At 34.0% G+C, this 17,916-nt stretch overlaps 1 protein-coding gene across 2 annotated transcripts in view; it reads right to left on the minus strand.

Annotated features, from left to right (window-relative positions):
* LOC115511520 (protocadherin-9) overlaps positions 1-17,916 on the minus strand; it is a 926,897-nt gene that overhangs the window by 296,590 nt on the left and 612,391 nt on the right. For both annotated transcript variants that reach the window (XM_030311898.2, XM_030311895.2), the window contains one exon: positions 15,402-15,603. In XM_030311898.2, the coding sequence (XP_030167758.1) occupies positions 15,402-15,603 (202 nt within the window). The remainder of the gene's footprint in view (positions 1-15,401; positions 15,604-17,916) is intronic.

Here is a 17,916-nt window from a genome sequence, read left to right on the forward strand (position 1 = left end):
AGAATTTTAAAACTATTCAGTAACCACCTAAACTATCAAAATTATGCATATTGTCTTTCCTCCGATTTTATATTTTAAAAAACATTTTAAAATTATTTGAAAAAAACAATTCTTTTTGAAAGCTATGAAGTAGATACAAATGTTGTCTGAACAGTCAAAATACAGTTCCTTGTATTCATAAACAAATTCTGGCACATGATTCATGGGAATACCCCACAGGTGTCTCCTCATTTGTTTACTTACATTATCGTTTTAGTTTATTAACTCAAATTTCATTAGAGACATCATAACGACAGGACTAGGTGTGAGGAGAAAAAGCATTTCTCACTTAATAACAATGATATTGACACTTTTGAGCTCTTATTATCTGACAGACCTTATTTTGGACATTTTGCTTATATTATTTCTAATACTCCAATAGTTACCTTATTATCTTAAAGGGACAGTGAGTGAGCAAGACTGAAAAAACAAGAGAGACAGAGGAAAGAGAACAAGATTGAGAAATAGAGAAAGGAGGACACACTGAGAGAGAGAGAGACTGAGACTTAACATCACTAGAAAGTGCAAGGCCAGTGTCAACCTCAATTTTCCTTATGTTGGAGCACATGTTCCTAGGTCCCTGCAGATAGTAAAATACCTGCCTATTCCATACTTTTTTAAACAACAAACAAACCAAAGCACTAAAAAGCCTTCCAACTGTGCTAGCATCATGTAAAATTGATAGACTACAGACCAATTTCCCTTCTCTCTTATGCTGTTTGTTGCTAATGTCAAAACTTTACTGCATGTGGAGTATCGGTGTTTCTGGCTCAAAATACCTGGACTTCTTATTTTAAAACATAACCTACTGCACAATAGTTTTGACTTAGGAGGGACTACTAAAGAGTTACTGTTAGATATTCTATAGTTACTATCATTTTTTTAAAATGTGTTCTATTTATTTGTGTGAGAGAGAGCGACAGAGTGTGAGCGGGGGAGGGGCAGAGAGAGAGAGGGAGACACAGAATCGGAAGCAGGCTCCAGGCTCTGAACTGTCAGCACAGAGACTGACGCGGGGCTTGAACTCACCAACCGTGAGATCATGACCTGAGCCAAGTCGGACGCTTAACCGACTGAGCCACCCAGGTGCCCCTATAGCTATTTCTCAAGGAGCTTCAATCAGAACTCCACATTGTCTTCCAAATGAAGAACACTCTTTTACGTCTTTTAAAAAAATATATTTCCCTATTAAAAAGAGGTCTTGAGAAAATATTCCACTGAGACACCACTCTTCTTATGATAGGATGGTACCTTCGCTAAGACTCAGTGTGCTGTTTTGTGGGGCCCCTGCATCTATTTTTGGTCTCTAGATATAGTTTCACAATTGTCATATTGTGCTTAGTTGAAGACTGCATCTTCAAAAAACATACAAAATAATGTACACCCTTCCTTAACTAAAGCAATTTCTTTTTTCTTTCATGGAATACTTTATTTTAATTTGTAAAATGTTTATATATTTATTTTGAGAGAAAGAGAGAGCAGGAGAGGGGTAGAGAGAGAGGGAGAGAGAATCCCAAGCAGGGTCCACACTGTCAGCGCAGAGCCCAATGCAGGGCTCGATCTCACAAGCCAAGAGATCATGACCTGAGCCAAAATCAAGAGTCAGACACTTAACTAACTGAGTCACCCACGTACCCCCATGGAAATTTTAAAACATAGCCTAAGGGGTGCCTGGATGGCTCGGTCAATTGAATGTCTGACTCTTGATTTCAGCTTAGGTACGATCCTAGGGTTCTGGGATCAAGCCCGGAGTTGGGCTCCACATTCAGCATGGAGCCTGCTTGAGATTCTCTTTCTCTCCCTCTTCCTCTCTCTCCCCCTCTTTCCCTTTGCCCCTCTTGCCCACTCACTCTCTCTCTAAAATTAAAAAACAAAACAAAACAAAAAACAGTTTAAGTTTTCTTATTTTATGCCAATGTGAAGGGTTTATTATTTGAATACTGAGGAATGATAAAATACTTTTTCATATCAAAACACAAAAACATGAAAAAAAATCAATGAAACCAGTGCCTGCACTTTAGGAAGATTAGGTTTAGTTCTTTCCTTCCAATGAGCATTTAAATTGTAATTGTCATTATGTTATTTTTCACTGCACTGTTTATTTGCAGAGATTAAATGGCAAATTTGCTCAAAGTACAGTATATTGCCTGTTTGCAGATTTGACAATGAGTTAGGTTATTACTAATTGCAAAGAAATAAAGAGTTTTCTGGCCAATTAGGAATAAATCTGTAAAGGTCCAAAATGCAAGTGAAGATTAGGATTCTGGAATGTCCTAAGATTTTCATTAATATTCCTCTTATATAACTAAGTGCTTACCAGTTAATACTATTTGTAGATGCTTGAGTTGATCTTATAGAATTGCCAAATTCCCTCCATGTTATTATTCAAAAAGCACACACACACTCTCTCTCTCTTCAAATTGGTATTAAATTACACAATTTTTTCAAACAAAATTTTCTATATATGGAAGTAAAGTGGAATGCAGAGTTAAGACATATTGATAATTCAAAATACACTAAAAAAACAAACAAAAAAACAATATCTATCTTTCCTTAACTGGTCAGCAAGAAATTGGAATTTAGGGAAGATGGGTCCCCTGTTTCTTTCCGTGTATATTAGTGTGAGGACAGAGTTGAAGCCAAAGAGTTTGCTTAGATAATTGTTTGACTTTAATTCTTATACTTACAGCTAACATAATTGAAAACTTACTATGAATCTAGAACTATTCAAAGTGAGTCACAGGTGTTGACCCGTTGCAATCTGTACAATAAGTCTATAGGTATATAGTCTGGTGCTCATCCCACATGGCAGATGATGTCACTGGGGCAGAGTAACTGGCCCCAACTCTCTCAGCCAGAAAACGGAAGAGGCTGGTTTGTGCTCGGTCTATCTAGCTCCATGGTAATTAATGAGTGTCTTTTGTTTGAGGTCTTTAAAACGTATTTTGTGTGTTTTATATGGATATATTTTCTAGGAAATGTAACCAAAGCCTTAAAATTTCAGGAACAAATTTATATACTGTCTCTTTCTTTCTCTCTCCCTTTCTCTCCACCTCACCCTCCTCCCATGTTGACAAAGGTTCTCTTGGAAGTGGTAAGATCCTAAAAAGTATAGATTAGATCCTGACAGTAAAGAAAGGACATAAAAGTCAATGAAAACATAAAGAATCCTAAAATATGATGTATTGCAAGAACCATCAAAGCAATAAATAAATAAATAAATAAACAATCATGAATCAAAAACTTTAACCAGAATTTCTGTTTGAAACAACAGTAAAAGACCAACATAGATATCATCATTCAGCATTGGAACAGTACATTTACAGTGTTATATATAAGCACAAACTGAATTTCCAATGTTGAAATATGATTATTTTCTGTACACAGGAATTAACATATATATAATATATATTATATAATATTATATTATATTAATGATATATAAATGATTATTATATATTAATGATATATGAATGATGTTTTTACATGAGGCAATGTTGCATGACAAATTCTAATATAATGTCAACAAATCACTGATCTGAATATTATTTACAATTAAATATATACCCAGGATAGATTTCCTCATAATATTTGAATTATATGATTTAATTCATTCAGTGTATCATTAGGGTAAAGCTACCAGATTTAGAAAAAATAAATAAATTTAAATTTCAGGTAAACAATAAATGTATTTTAGTCTAAGTAACTCTTAAATATTACAAGGTATATTGCAATATTGCTATATTTGGGATATACATAGATCTCCCTCTAGAATTGTTTATATGAAATTCACTATTTATATGAAATTTAAATTTAACTGGTCATCCTGTGCTTTATCTGGCAAACTTACTTCAGGGTTATTAAAATTTGGGTAGTCATATATTTGTTAGTCACATAAATCTGAATATATCTCCTGACGAAAATGTATGTCAAATAGCATTAAGGTAAATTTGGGACATTTTACACAAACAGCTGTATTTCTTCAAAACTTTCAAATTGTTTTAAAACTCTATAGACATTTTATTTTATTTATTTTTATATATTAAGATAAAATAATATGGGGTACATGGTGGCTCCCACGATTTAGTGTCCAACTCTTCATTTCAGCTCAGGTCATGATCTCAAGATTGGTGAGATCCATCCCTGCAGTGGCTCTGTGCTGACAGCATGGAACCTGCTTGGGATTCTCTCTCTCTCCCTCTCTCTGACCCTCTCCTACTCACACTCACACTCTTTCTCTCCTACCCCCCCCCCTTTCAAAATAAATAAATAAAGATTAAAAAAAGATAAGAGACATCACAAGAGACATTGATTTTATGAGCATATGTCCTTTGTAATTAGTAATTATTTCCACGCTTTTCTGTGAGATGGCTTTATTTTGAGGTTTAAAAAAAGAACAACTTAGTTTTATGCTTCTAAGAGTTACTGAAATCAGTAAGCTCTTTTTAGATATCACTACTGATTTACCTATCACTTTTACCAATCTCAAAATATAAACAGAGACATACAAACAGTTTTTCACCACTAGGGCATACCACACGCTCAGGGTTAAGTAACATCATTTCTCTTTATGGATCCGTAGAAGAATGCATCACATGACAGCATATAGCTAAGGAAATTCAATTCCTCCAGCACACCAATGAAAGTTGACATTACCCTTACTTTACACTAGGAGGCATATTGTTACTATAGATTTTTCTACTATAATACTAAACACTTTGTGACCCGTTTAATAAGCTTAAATGCAAGAGAGTATTTACTAAAATGTTTTAAGTATTTACAATAAATGAGTACTCAAAGCTAATTATTTTTGGGAATTAAGTCATACTTTAAATTGATGAGATCTAAAACTTTCCAGCAGGAAAGCTTGTGTCCCTGCCTGCTTTACAGCCATCTTTTAACTACATTAAGTAATAATTTATAAAGTCATCTAATTGTATCTTTTTTTAAAAAAAATAAAATGGGGGCGCCTGGGTGGCGCAGTCGGTTAAGCGTCCGACTTCAGCCAGGTCACAATCTCACGGTCCGTGAGTTCGAGCCCCGCGTCAGGCTCTGGGCTGATGGCTCGGAGCCTGGAGCCTGTTTCCGATTCTGTGTCTCCCTCTCTCTCTGCCCCTCCCCCGTTCATGCTCTCTCTCTGTCCCAAAAATAAATAAAAACGTTGGAAAAAAAAATTAAAAAAAAATAAAATGATAATAAACAGAAAATATATTGTGTATAATTAATAACAAATACTTTAAAAATATTAAACTGAACATAAGTATTTTAAGTAAAACAATGCAAATACTGGAACATAAATATGCTTTAGTACATAATTTTTACCAGTGTTTATTTAGCAAAAATAAAATAGTGATGCTCATCAGATACGATAAATATGAAAAAAAAAGTCACATGAAAAGAATTTAAAGCATAAAGTTTTTTAGAATTTGAAGCTAACATTTTTTTGGAATTTAATTTCTTCAAATGTATAACAATTTTTCATTTCATTTTATTTTTTTTAATGTTTATTTATTTTTGAGAGAGAGAGAAACAGGGCATGAATGGGGGAGGGGAAGAGAGAGAGGAAGGAGACACAGAATCTGAAGCAGGCTCCAGGCTCTGAGCTGTCAGCACAGAGCCCGACCTGGGGTTCAAACTCACTGACCGAGAGATTATGACCTGAGCCGAAGTTGGATGCTTAACCGACTGAGCCACCCAGGTGCCCCAACAATTTTACATATTAAAATTCACTATGGTAATTTTTAAAACCTGACTGGAGCCTATATTGTTAAATAATCAGATACATATTTTGCTTGTTCTATACTTTTTCACTATCTAGTGATAATACTAGTATTAAAATATAATGATACCTGTAAACTGAGCATGTTATATGCCAGTGACCCGCTGGCCCCAACCTTCAGTGTGTTAGGTCATAGGTTATTTTGATTCCATAGTCTTTGTTCTTAATAACAATTCCACACTGCTCTCAAAAAAAGTCATTAACTATATACAGGACTTAAATCTCCCCAGAGTTTTCAAATATCTTTACTCCACTCCACCTTCACCTTTGCCTGCCTTAAATGCTAAGGTTTGTTATGATTTCTTTCTTGGGTTCCTTGTCTCTCCTCATAATTATGATATTTGCTCAAAGAATTTCATTCACGTTGTTTCATTAGTTTCCAGTTTCCAACCCAGAATCATATTCCCACTTCCTAGATAATCTTGTCCAGCAGTTCAAACTTCAACATTAAAGGAAAAATTGGTAATTCCTAACCTGAGTTTTTCTCTTATATTCCCTCATTTATTTCATTTCATAATTTTCCAATGTCTCACAAACTGAAATCTTGAAAAGACCCTCAAGTCTTTCTTTTCCCTTCTCTGCTATATCCTATCCTTACCATCATTTAAAATCTGGTCCCAACCTATTTCTGAATCCAGTTTCATTTATTGTCACACACTCAAACAATTTAATATCAACCATTCACGGAGTATCTACTATGTTTCAGGTTCTGTGCTAGGTTAATATCTGTATCAAATAACTGTAATTTTTATAATAATATTTGTATAGATTATTAATAGTCCCATTTTGGAGGTTAGGAATCTCAGCCCAAGAAGCAGACCTAATCATATTTTCATGTGCTTCAAAGTTATTGAACTATTCACTGCTTGCCCAACTGGCCATGACCTTTAATAGCACCAAGAAGCCTACACTGGCAAGAGTGCTTGCACACGTGCACACATGCATATGCACAAACATTTTATTTACTTAGACAATTTCTATTCATTCAATGCCACTTCTTTAAAGCATCACTTTATCAAAAGAATCTTTACTGATTACTTATTCAAGACTTATTGTATGCTAAAACCCACTTTTTTATACACTTAACCATTAGCATATTATAGTTCACTAACGTATTAGCATCCAGTATCTTCTAAGGAAATCAGTGCTTATTTTCCTTTTTCTTCTAATTCTTTTTTTTGTTTTGTTTTGTTTTTTGTTTTCTTAACAGTCTATAAAATGCTCATATCATACCATCATAGAAAAAAAATGCAAAACAATTTCAGGAACTTCACACATTTCCCAAAAACCTTCTCGTAGGCTTTGCCAACTAAGGAACTCAGAGTAAGAACTTTTGCTCTCCTAGTTTATAGTAACAGTGAGTTTTTGTAAGGTTTTCTAAGTCTCAGTTTTAATGTCTATTCTATAACCTGTCTTAGTACCTGGTATACAGTAGCCTCTACATGAGTATTTACAGAACGAACAGACAAATTAATAAATAAATAAGTAAATCATGGAAAAGCCAAGCGAATAAAGGATCTGAAGCAAAAAACTTTAAATACTAAGATATATCAGGATAACTAAGTCTTATATAGATTATGGTAGAACTACTCTAGGGTGGCCCCTCATAGCCCCTACCTCCGGGTGTTCACAACTATGTGTATACCATTTGCTTGAGTGTGGGCAGGACCTGAGACTTGCTTCTAACCAATAGAATATGGAAATGGTGGTGGAATATCACTCCTGTGATTAAGTCTGTAAGACTTAATGCTGCTACAAACTCACTATAGAGACTCTGTCTCCCCGATGGGCTTTAAAGAAGTAAGTAGGCATGTTGGAAGGCAGCTGCGGGTGGCCTCTAGGAGCTGAAAGCAGTCTCCAGTTAAAAACCAGAAAGATGCTGGGGTTCTTAGTCCTACAAATGCAAGGAAATAAATTTTGTTGACAGTCTGAAAAATCTTAGTAAATTCTTCCATGGTTTGCATGCAAATAAGAATGCAACCTCCCTGATACCTTGGCTGTAGGCTTTTGAGACCCTAAACAAAGAACTCAGCCAAGCTATGCTCAGACTCTTGATGTAAAGATACTATGACATTATGAATGTGTGTTGTTATAAGGCACTAAGTGTTGTAATCAGCAAAAGAACACAGATGATAGATAGATAGATAGATAGATAGATATGGAGATGAGTAGATATATATTTGGTTTATAATCTCGATGATTCTACTCTAGAAAACTTTCTGCCCTCTCTGATCTTGAGGTGAAAATAGATAACAATAGATAAGTTTTGAGGTTAGGTTTAGAAAAATATATTTAATAAAGCAAAATTTTAAAGTGTCATAGGATTAAAAGGGCAATAAAATTATTTTTTTAAGTTCCTGAGTTTTTGTCAACCTCCTCCCCCTTAAACTCAAATCACAGTAGGACTGATTACCTTTTATTTATAACATTCCCTAAGGATCTCTACATTCATTAACTTAGGGCCCCCTATGCCAGGATCACCATGAATGGATTATAAAAATCCCATGGGGAAATGAACACAACAGGTAACAATATAAAACTTCTGAACAATTTTCTTTGAGTTTGTATAATTAGCTCAACCCAGGCTACTTACAAAAACATATAAATACAGATCATAAAACTATTTAATACAATACTATACCAAAAAAGTCAAATTCATGCTTAATTTAATTCTCAAAGCATATTATTGTTACTGATTTTTTTCCCCCTGCAGGTTAGTAGTAGCACAAATTCTTAGGATTGGAATTTGGATTTAATTATATTTTTTTCTGAGTTTTTTAAAGTCTTTTTTTACTTTACTAGTTTTTCTTTTCTCCCCAAAATGACAGTCTGTGTCTTGTGCCCAAATATTTTAAATTTTCAATATTTCTTAGCATATAAACTGATGGGAAGAATATTTTAATGTAAAATTTTACTAGATATAACAAATATGTATGCATTAAGAATGAATTTTTTCTCAGCTCTATATCAGGTGCCTTCCATTTATGTCACCTCATCACCAAATGAAAATATAATTTTGAATACATTATTAAAATTGTGAAAAATATAGACAATTAAAAAGAAGAAATCAATGCTCCAAGCTAAAGATAACCACAGTTAACATGGTGTAATTCTCTCTAGTTTTTGTTTGTTTATTCATTTTTATCTTGGTAAACACCTTTAATTTGTCTGATTATGTTTCTGAAATATTGATTTATTCATTCAGTCAACAAATATACATGGCTGGCCTACTCTAGGCCAGGTTCTGTTATGCAAAGAGAATATAAAGGTAAGCAAATTGTCCTTACTGATTAAAGGGAGAGACGGTTGTTAATCAAATAATCATACAGGTTTGCTCTGAGGAGAGAGTATAAGGGTCTTGAAAAGGAAAAATTTTTCCATCTAAAAAAACAGTAAACAAGAGTTGGCATATATGAGTTCACTCACAAGCTGTGTAACTATAGGCAAAGCCTTCCCTTTTCATGACTCTTTTATGAAAATATTTTATACTGTATGATCTGCAGGGTTTTATGAAGCACTAAATTGTCATTAGCCCAATGTCAAAAAAACAAACAACCCTACAAACAAAAACTACCAGAGGAGATCTTTCACAAGTTGTTCTCTAACTATCAGACCATTCAAAAAACTTATCTTAAGATTCAATTTCTCAAATTTTCTCTTAAAAATAAGATTAGTGTTGACAAGAACTGCAACATGAGAGCAGAAAGGTGAGTCCAACTTCACATCAACCAGATCCCTAAAGTCCACCCAGAAGCATGGAAAGTTTTCTCCAACAGCCTGAGAAGGAACATTTTTACAGGGTCTAGTGAGTACATGAGGCTTGAGGCAGCCAGAAAAAAATAAAAAAAGTAAAAAGTAAAAAATAAAAAATATATATATATTTACATTAAAATATAAAAATTAAAAATATATGTTTAATACAAATTAAAATATAAAAATTTAAATATATATATACATATGTGTGTACACACACACACACACACACACACACGTATATATATTAGTGTCCTAGAATTTAAAGCTCAATGTCAGTGATGACACTGCCATAAAATATGTGTATACTGAAGGTAGTTTCTCTGAATAGTAAGAGCATAAGCTGTTGAGTCAGGCACTCCTAATGTTCACATTCTGCTTCAGCTACTTGCTAAGTAGCTTTAGACAAATAACTTTAAGTTTCTGAATTTATTCAGTTGACTTATAATACTATCTAACTTGTATTATTGGTGTGGGATCATAAGCAATATATTAAAACATTTACTGGCATTCCTGACTCATAAGTAGACCGAATAAATATTACCCATCGCATAAATATCCTCAAGTATCAAAATTATCCTTAGTGAAAAGTTCACCAACTGATTCACATACAGTCCAGGTAGAATCAGGAGCATATGAACAGATAGGGCTTTAATAAAGTAAATACAATCTGCAATTTTGCACATGATTAAACAGCAGAAAATCCTTTAAAGTGACATTTAAAAGAAATGCCAGATATGAAAATGACTCTATTCATGATTCTCAATGGGACAAGATTAAGCCTTTATTCTGAATTAGTAGTAATAAGCTCTTCCTGATCTGATCACATAATTGTTTTTGTTTGCTTTTAAATTAGTGAGATTGTTTCATCAGTCTAGTTACAGTTGTTTAAATAGCAACCTTCAACTGAAAATCCCCTTAACTATTTTCTTAGAAGTAGTGATTTTATCGAATTATACTTGGAGTGTATGATAACATTAATGAGTTAACTTCTTAAGGAAATATTATTTACTCTGCTATTTGAGAATAGTATAAATTTCTATACGCAGAAAAGGTGACAAAATTCTGTGCAAGAAATTCTGCATGTGAGTGTGTTATTTGTGGCATAGTTGACCAAGTATGCTTTAGGACTCAGATGTGCCTAGAACACAGAGATACCATCTATTTGGTTGCCGTAGGACGCTTGTCATGCCCTGTCCTTAAATTCCCCCTGGGTGTCATACAAACAGAGCAGAGCTGAAGTTACTGCCTAATGATTTTATTGCTATATTCTAAAGAGAACTTTTCAAAGACTTTATATTACTCAAAAGGACTTTAATGGAGGCATATACCAATTTACATTCTGGTTTTCTAAATACAAATGTAATTACTGAAAATCTCTGTCTAATTGCTATTTCACCATTTGAAATGTACTTCGATGTATAAAATATGCTTGCTATATACAAAACCATCTGGCTATAGTTTTGTAAAATACACTATATCTTTGGATCAAAACAATTAATAGAAAAAGGAAGAACATGTATATTTCACATATTGACTCTGACCTTTATATCACTCTCTCACTGTATACTTAAAATAAACTCTGTATTTGAGGAATTTTAAAACTTTTCAAAAATTAGAGACAACAGTATAATAAAGCTCCCTACAGCCATTATCCAACCTCAACAACCACTAACATTTCATTGTTTAATTCCTGTCATCACTCTCATCATTATCATCATTATTAGTATTTTGTTGGAGTATTATTAAAACAAATTCTAAACATCAAACTGTTTCTCCATTAAATTCACAATCTATCACTACCAATAAGGATTTTCTTTTAATAAAACTACAATTCCATTATCACATCTAACAAAATAAATAATTCTTGATATCATTTAAAACCCAACACATACTCATAAATCTGCAATTGTCATAAAAATTCTTTTATGACACTGAAAAAAGAAACAAACTCACTGGTCACCACTGGAGGCTTCTAGGGCACCAATTCACTTTATAAATTAATAAACTAATCAAGTATATATCTTAGATTTCCTGTGAGAACTGAATTTCATGTGGTAATCAATGATTAATGGGGTTGGAGTTATTCACCATATGTTTTTTAAAACCACTTCATTAAAAGGGAATAATTTATTTTACTTATCACTTTTATATCCACCTACTATAAAATTTAAAAGCATGCTCTCAAATTGTTTTAGCAATAAACACAAATATCATTTTACACAATTATTTATGAAAATAATTTTGAAATATACATATATTTTTTTTCTTCTTGTATATATCCCTTTACCTACCCCAGCCTATTCATACAGGTTTTGGTATTCATTGCATAGATGAAGATGAAACAGGGTAGAGAATAGTAAAAACATCAGTTATTTTGCAAAATCCTAAACCTACCATGGTGATTATTTTCTCAATAGCTACTAAGCAAAAAAAAAAAAAAAAAAAAAAAAAAGGAGAGAGATTGGGGGGATTGTGTCTTTGTGGAAAACTATCAAGAAATATAGTGGGGATCTCCAACTCCAGACATTAAAAACATTAACTTAGCCTGGCTAGGAAGGAAAGGGATGAAAAGAAATAGTAATAGAGGGAGAGACTTTACATGTGCTTGTTGGGCAGAACTCTGAAAAACCTAAAGAATTAGGATTAGACAGACCTGAGTCAGAGTCCAGGGAGGTAGGAAGATCCTAGAGGGTGATAAACATACCACACATCTAGGCACTATGGGCCAGAGATAGCCACGTGCAAACTCTTTGCCCATTAGTGGCATGAAGAAAATGGCAGTAATCCTGAAGGAGCCAGGAGGACTGGGGCGAAGGCAGTATCATTTGAGACCCATGTGGACACATAAGACAATGGGCATCTCAGTAGACATGTAAATGGGTGGATGTCCCAGGGACCAGAATATTTCAACTTTTTTCAGCATGATGTAGAGCCTGTGAAATTGAGGGGGAAAGAAAAGTAAAGTCTCTGCCACACTAGTGAAATGTGGGCTTGATTTTTTTTTCAATGTGAGAAAAAAAGAAAGTTGTATGTCCAGCACATCTAAATTATTGGCATGAGTCATATCTGATAAATAAAGATTACTGTAGATTTTACACAATATTATTTACAAAAGCCATAAACTATAGCATAATTTGCAAACCTTATTTTTGGCACTGTATGTAAAGACCTTCATACTTTCTTCACCTTTTTCAAAATTCATGAGCTTCATATAATATAAAATTTATGATGCCAACAAACCCAAAGTATAAAATTGGAAGGAAAAAAATATTGTACATCGTGTGTGTGTTTAGAAGCAACACTCTATATTAAAGCCTAATCTTTCCAAAAATCTCTCCCATAAGATACCATTTTCATTAATTTCTTTTAAAATATATAATGAAAAAAAGTTACTTTTTACTACAAATCTTTAAAGATTTATTTTTATTGAGAAGCTTAATATTTGGGAAAAAAAGGTATCCATACAGATTTGATACTTAATAACTCTACAGATAATACCTACATTCATGATTTATATGAAGATAGCATGGTTACTACAAAATCTTAGCTCTTCAAGAATTATCACACCACAGACAGAAAATCCCACTGAAGACAAAAAATACAGTTTAGATCTAAATAGCAAGATTATTACTATTGAAGATTAGTGCTTCAATTATTCTATACCTCACTTCACAAATTCCTCAAAGTTAATTACAAAATGCGACTACAGAATTTTCAGATAATATATCATAATACTATCCTAATATGAATTACCATTTAGTTATGAATCTCTTAATATTTCTAGGCTATTCTAATTAATTCTGTTCTAGACATTTACAAAGGAAGTTAATATTTTAAGTCCCATTAAATATCAAAAACATAGTTGCCTCCAGGGGCCCTCAGGGATCCTCCTTTCCCTATCTGCCTATTTTCTTCTTTTCTAAAGATAAATAAGGATGCTGTCTCCACCAAGGAGCACTGTTCAGTTTAACACATTTTATTGACTATGATTCTCCCGGGTGGAGTCACTTTGTTGAGTTGAATGTTGCAGTGTGCAAGGGTGCATCATCCCTTGGCTTTCTTTTTCCATGTGACTGGATTGGTAAAAACTCTGGGGGCCTCTTCAAGCTTAAAAGGGACTTATTTGGAGGGGGGGTGCTTTAGAATCTCTTCTGCCTTCTCCCATTTGGCAGCTCATTTAGTCCTATTGCCCTGGTCTAAGGAGTCATGGGGTGAGTAGTTACACATTTTGGATAAAGTTCTGGCCTAAGGTACCTTAGGTTAACCATATTTCTGTATGCCTTTTTCCCCCCTTTACTTCTGTAAAAACAAACAAACAAATGAAAAATCTTTGGTGAATTGTATAGACAAGGCATAAAAGTATCTGCTCTAAATGGAGTCTTAGTTTTAGCTAAGGCCTGAAGATAAGAGAATCCAACCATTCCCATATCCAGAAGAGGAAGCCAAGAACCAGTTTTGGTACTCTTAGCTTAATGCCAATAAGAAATGTTTCAAAACTGGGAAGAGGGAAGTTGGAAACCAGGAAATCAGCTTAGAAAGAGCTATCCTACCTATGTCACCATTTCATACAAGTCCAGGAAAGGATAATTCAGTGCAACCACTTCGGTTCAGTGGTACTTTAGAGACTAATCAAAACCAAGAAATCTAAGGCGGACAGTGGGCCAGTCTACCAAATGCTGTATAATGAGAAGTTGCCTCTTTGCATATGGCCTGCCCCTCTGGGTATGTGAAGTAAAAAGATGCACTTATGTTTTACTTATAGGTGAACATATATAATATGAAAGATTAAAAACCAGAGCTGGTGTGTAATTCACTTAGGTCTTCCTAAGCGGGAGTAGGGAGAAACTGTAGCAGAAAGAAGATGCGAAGGTAACTACACAAGCCAAAGAGAAGAAAGACATCAGAGAGACATGGAGAAATGGATGCACAGCTTGGGAGGGGGCAGGTAATACGTACAAAAGATCCCCACCACCACCCTGGAAACAGAGTCCGTTTAAAATCCTAGAAGTCAGAGACCACCAACACCAGGACTAGTTATGAAGGCCTTTTTGTGCTTTTTGGCCTCTCCTCGGTATTCCACTTCAACCATAGAACTGCCAGAGGCACATTAATGTCTACAGCTGGAGAAGAGAAGTAGCTAGCAAATTAGGGAAAACTCACCCCATCCCCATCTCTCACCATAGGCGACCAGTTTGGTGCAGGTTCAAGATGAGTTTGAAAACAGTTTTAACTTAAATTGAATAGAAATCATGGTCATTACTCTGGACTGGACATAATTATTAAATCAGACTTTTAACTTTTTAATAGAAGTGAGCTAGTCAGTGATGCTTTCTAATAACAGTAAATAGCATCACCAAAACGGTACAGCACTTGCCAAAATTTCCTCCAAAGACAAAGAAAGAAGGAACTTCAAGGGGCTTACTTTGAAGGGGCAGTGATTTCTGAGGTGGGGTATGGATCTGTGGAGAATAAAGCCATTTGCCAATTCCATCCCACTCTTTCTACTTGTTCAATGCATTGTTTAAAAACATACCCAACAATTGAAACACACAAAAAAAGTAAAACCCCAAAATCATTATCACCCTCTTCACACTTGTTTTAATCAATCACTATTGTATCGTTTAAAAAAAACAAAAGCCTTTGGAAAACAGCATTCCACAGAACAAGAAGCACAGTAGACTTTAAATATTTTGAATACAACAACAATAAAGCCAGCAGAAAACAACCGAATGTCCGTGTACTTCCTTCCCCCAATCACTGTTAAAACTCGAGCGCACACAACAGCAAGCCAGAACTCCAAGCAGTCAGAATTCACAAGGGGACTCACCAGAGTTGGGGTCGGAGTTGCCATCTGCTTCGGTCCTCTTGTCCGGAGAGGCCTGGTCGTAGAACTCGTCCTGTGGCTGAACCAGAGGAAGAGGGTGTGAGATCAGGGTTCCACTACCCACCGGCTCGTGGTCGCCTAGACCACTGTCACTGCAGCTTTCCTGGGAGCCGTCGGGGAGGTGAAACGTAACGCGGCGCTGCGACTACAAAGAAGACCACAGGACACGCCAATTAACACTCCTCTCAGGTAAAATGGGTGCAGCGGAACACAACAGCAAAACAACTTTCAACAGATGACACAATGTAAACGAAAACATAAAACTGGAACAAAGCTAGGAACAAACTTTATCATTTGCTATTTGCTACGTAATGTCCAACTTGCAAAACACAAGAAGGAATTTCGGTCTTGTTTAATTTAAGAACAAAAAAACCTAAGGGCAAATTGTCAAAATGATAGCAAGAAAGACAAATATATATATGTAAATATATATATTAATATGTAAAATATTAATATACTAATATCTGAAATGTAGTTCTCGTACAGAAAGAAAAAAGCTGCTATTTTTAATTTTACTTTTTTATATATTATACTCTCATGTGAATTTAACCCTTTAGAGAAAACCAATAATACAAGGATTTTCTGTTTCAATATGCCCATAACTAATCAGTATCCTTTTGTGATAAACACAGTATTAAGGACAATGACCAGGCCACCCATTATAAAACAAAAACAAAAACAAAAACAAACTTGAAATAAGCAGAAATATGAAAATATTTGTTCCATAGATCTGAATAAAATACATACATAATGTGACATTCCATTTCTTTTGAGTGAACAGGCATTTTGTTTACCTAATGATTTTAAGGTAGTTTTTGCAATGAAGTCATTATTGCCACTGGCTCAGATATTACTACCAGTCATTGGCTATAGAACATTCCAGCAGAAAGATGTTTGGAATATTATTTTGGCATCTGTTTGTACAATGTCACTGTCAGAAGTGACCTAAAATATGTAGATGGCTACTTCAATAAATTTTAATGTTTTAATAAAATAAAAGTGTGCATTTCAGCACAGATTGTTGCTTAGTACTCTTGGTAAATATTCTTTTAGCTGATGTAATCCACAAGATATGGGAATACTTACAGCAGTGTGGGGTGGAGATTTATGACTTTTGGAATTATATGAGAGTAGTAAATTTGTGCTGTATGTCTGAGTGCACTTAATTTTCATTCTGCTCTAACAGCCAAAAGACCTTTCAATATCATGTCACATGTGACCACTCTTACTCATATTTAATAAAACTATGATTATATAAATAATAAAGTATATAAAATATAAATGTATAATGTATAATCACTTTATAATACCTAAAACTTGAGTGTTTTTCCAGAAGATGATTTATAGATTATATCCGTTTCAAAGAAAAAAGAATGCAATTAGACACAAAATGCTATAGATATACTGCTACTCTATAAATGCATTTTTATAGACAACAATAGAACATAGTCTATTTCCTATGAGTCACTGGTTCAAATCTAGCTCAGAGTCATAATGGAGATACCCCTTTATTGCTGTTCAATGACCTGTGTGAAATGATTTGATAGTTCAGTACATTTTTAATGAACTGATGCCAACATCACATAAACTATACTCATAAATGGTACTAATTGAGTCTATTGTAGCACATTCACCTTCATGCACAACTATTTCGGTACCATCAAACCCCCACCCCCAATAGATTTTGAAATGTGCCTAGGTGAATGCTACATGAAAATACCAGTCAAACTTGAATATTAATATCTGAGATGTATTTCTTCTTGTATAGAAAGAAAAATGTGGCTATTTTTAATTTTTTTTAATTTATTATACTGTTTCCTCTCTCGTGCTAAATTAACCCTTTAGAGAAAACCAATACAAGGATTTTCTGTTTCTGTTTCAATATGCCCTTAACTGATCAGTATCCTTTTGTGATAAACACAGTATTAAGGACAATGACCAGGCTGCCCATTATACATGACTCTCAAACATATCTTTTTAAAGTGATTGGCCTAACAAGTACAAACCACCAAAAAATAATAATAATAAAAATAAATAAATAAATAAATAAATAAATAAATAAATAAAGTGGCCTACTAAAATGTCTGTAGTTTCAGTGATTAAAGTATCTTTGGTACTATCTCTGGAGGAATACTTCTTACTTATAACTCAGCTAAATGTAAAACAAGTCAAATATCAGAGAAAGACAATGGGACACATTCTTCAGTCTTTATAAGGCATTTCCAGGCCTTATAAGCCATTATAAAGTATATGTTTCATAGAAGAAAAATGGAAATTTTCCATCTATGATCTTCTAAGCATAATAATACTGCTTTAATTACTATATTTTTTTCTCCTAAGAAATGTCCAAATCGGCAACACCAGTAACACCTGAACCCAGCAGTTCTCACAGTACTATAATTTCACTGAGAATTAGAAGAAAACTATTTCAAATATACCTCACATATATTATATTATG

This window comes from Lynx canadensis, chromosome A1, assembly GCF_007474595.2.
Source record: "Lynx canadensis isolate LIC74 chromosome A1, mLynCan4.pri.v2, whole genome shotgun sequence".
NCBI classification, from domain to species: domain Eukaryota; kingdom Metazoa; phylum Chordata; class Mammalia; order Carnivora; family Felidae; genus Lynx; species Lynx canadensis.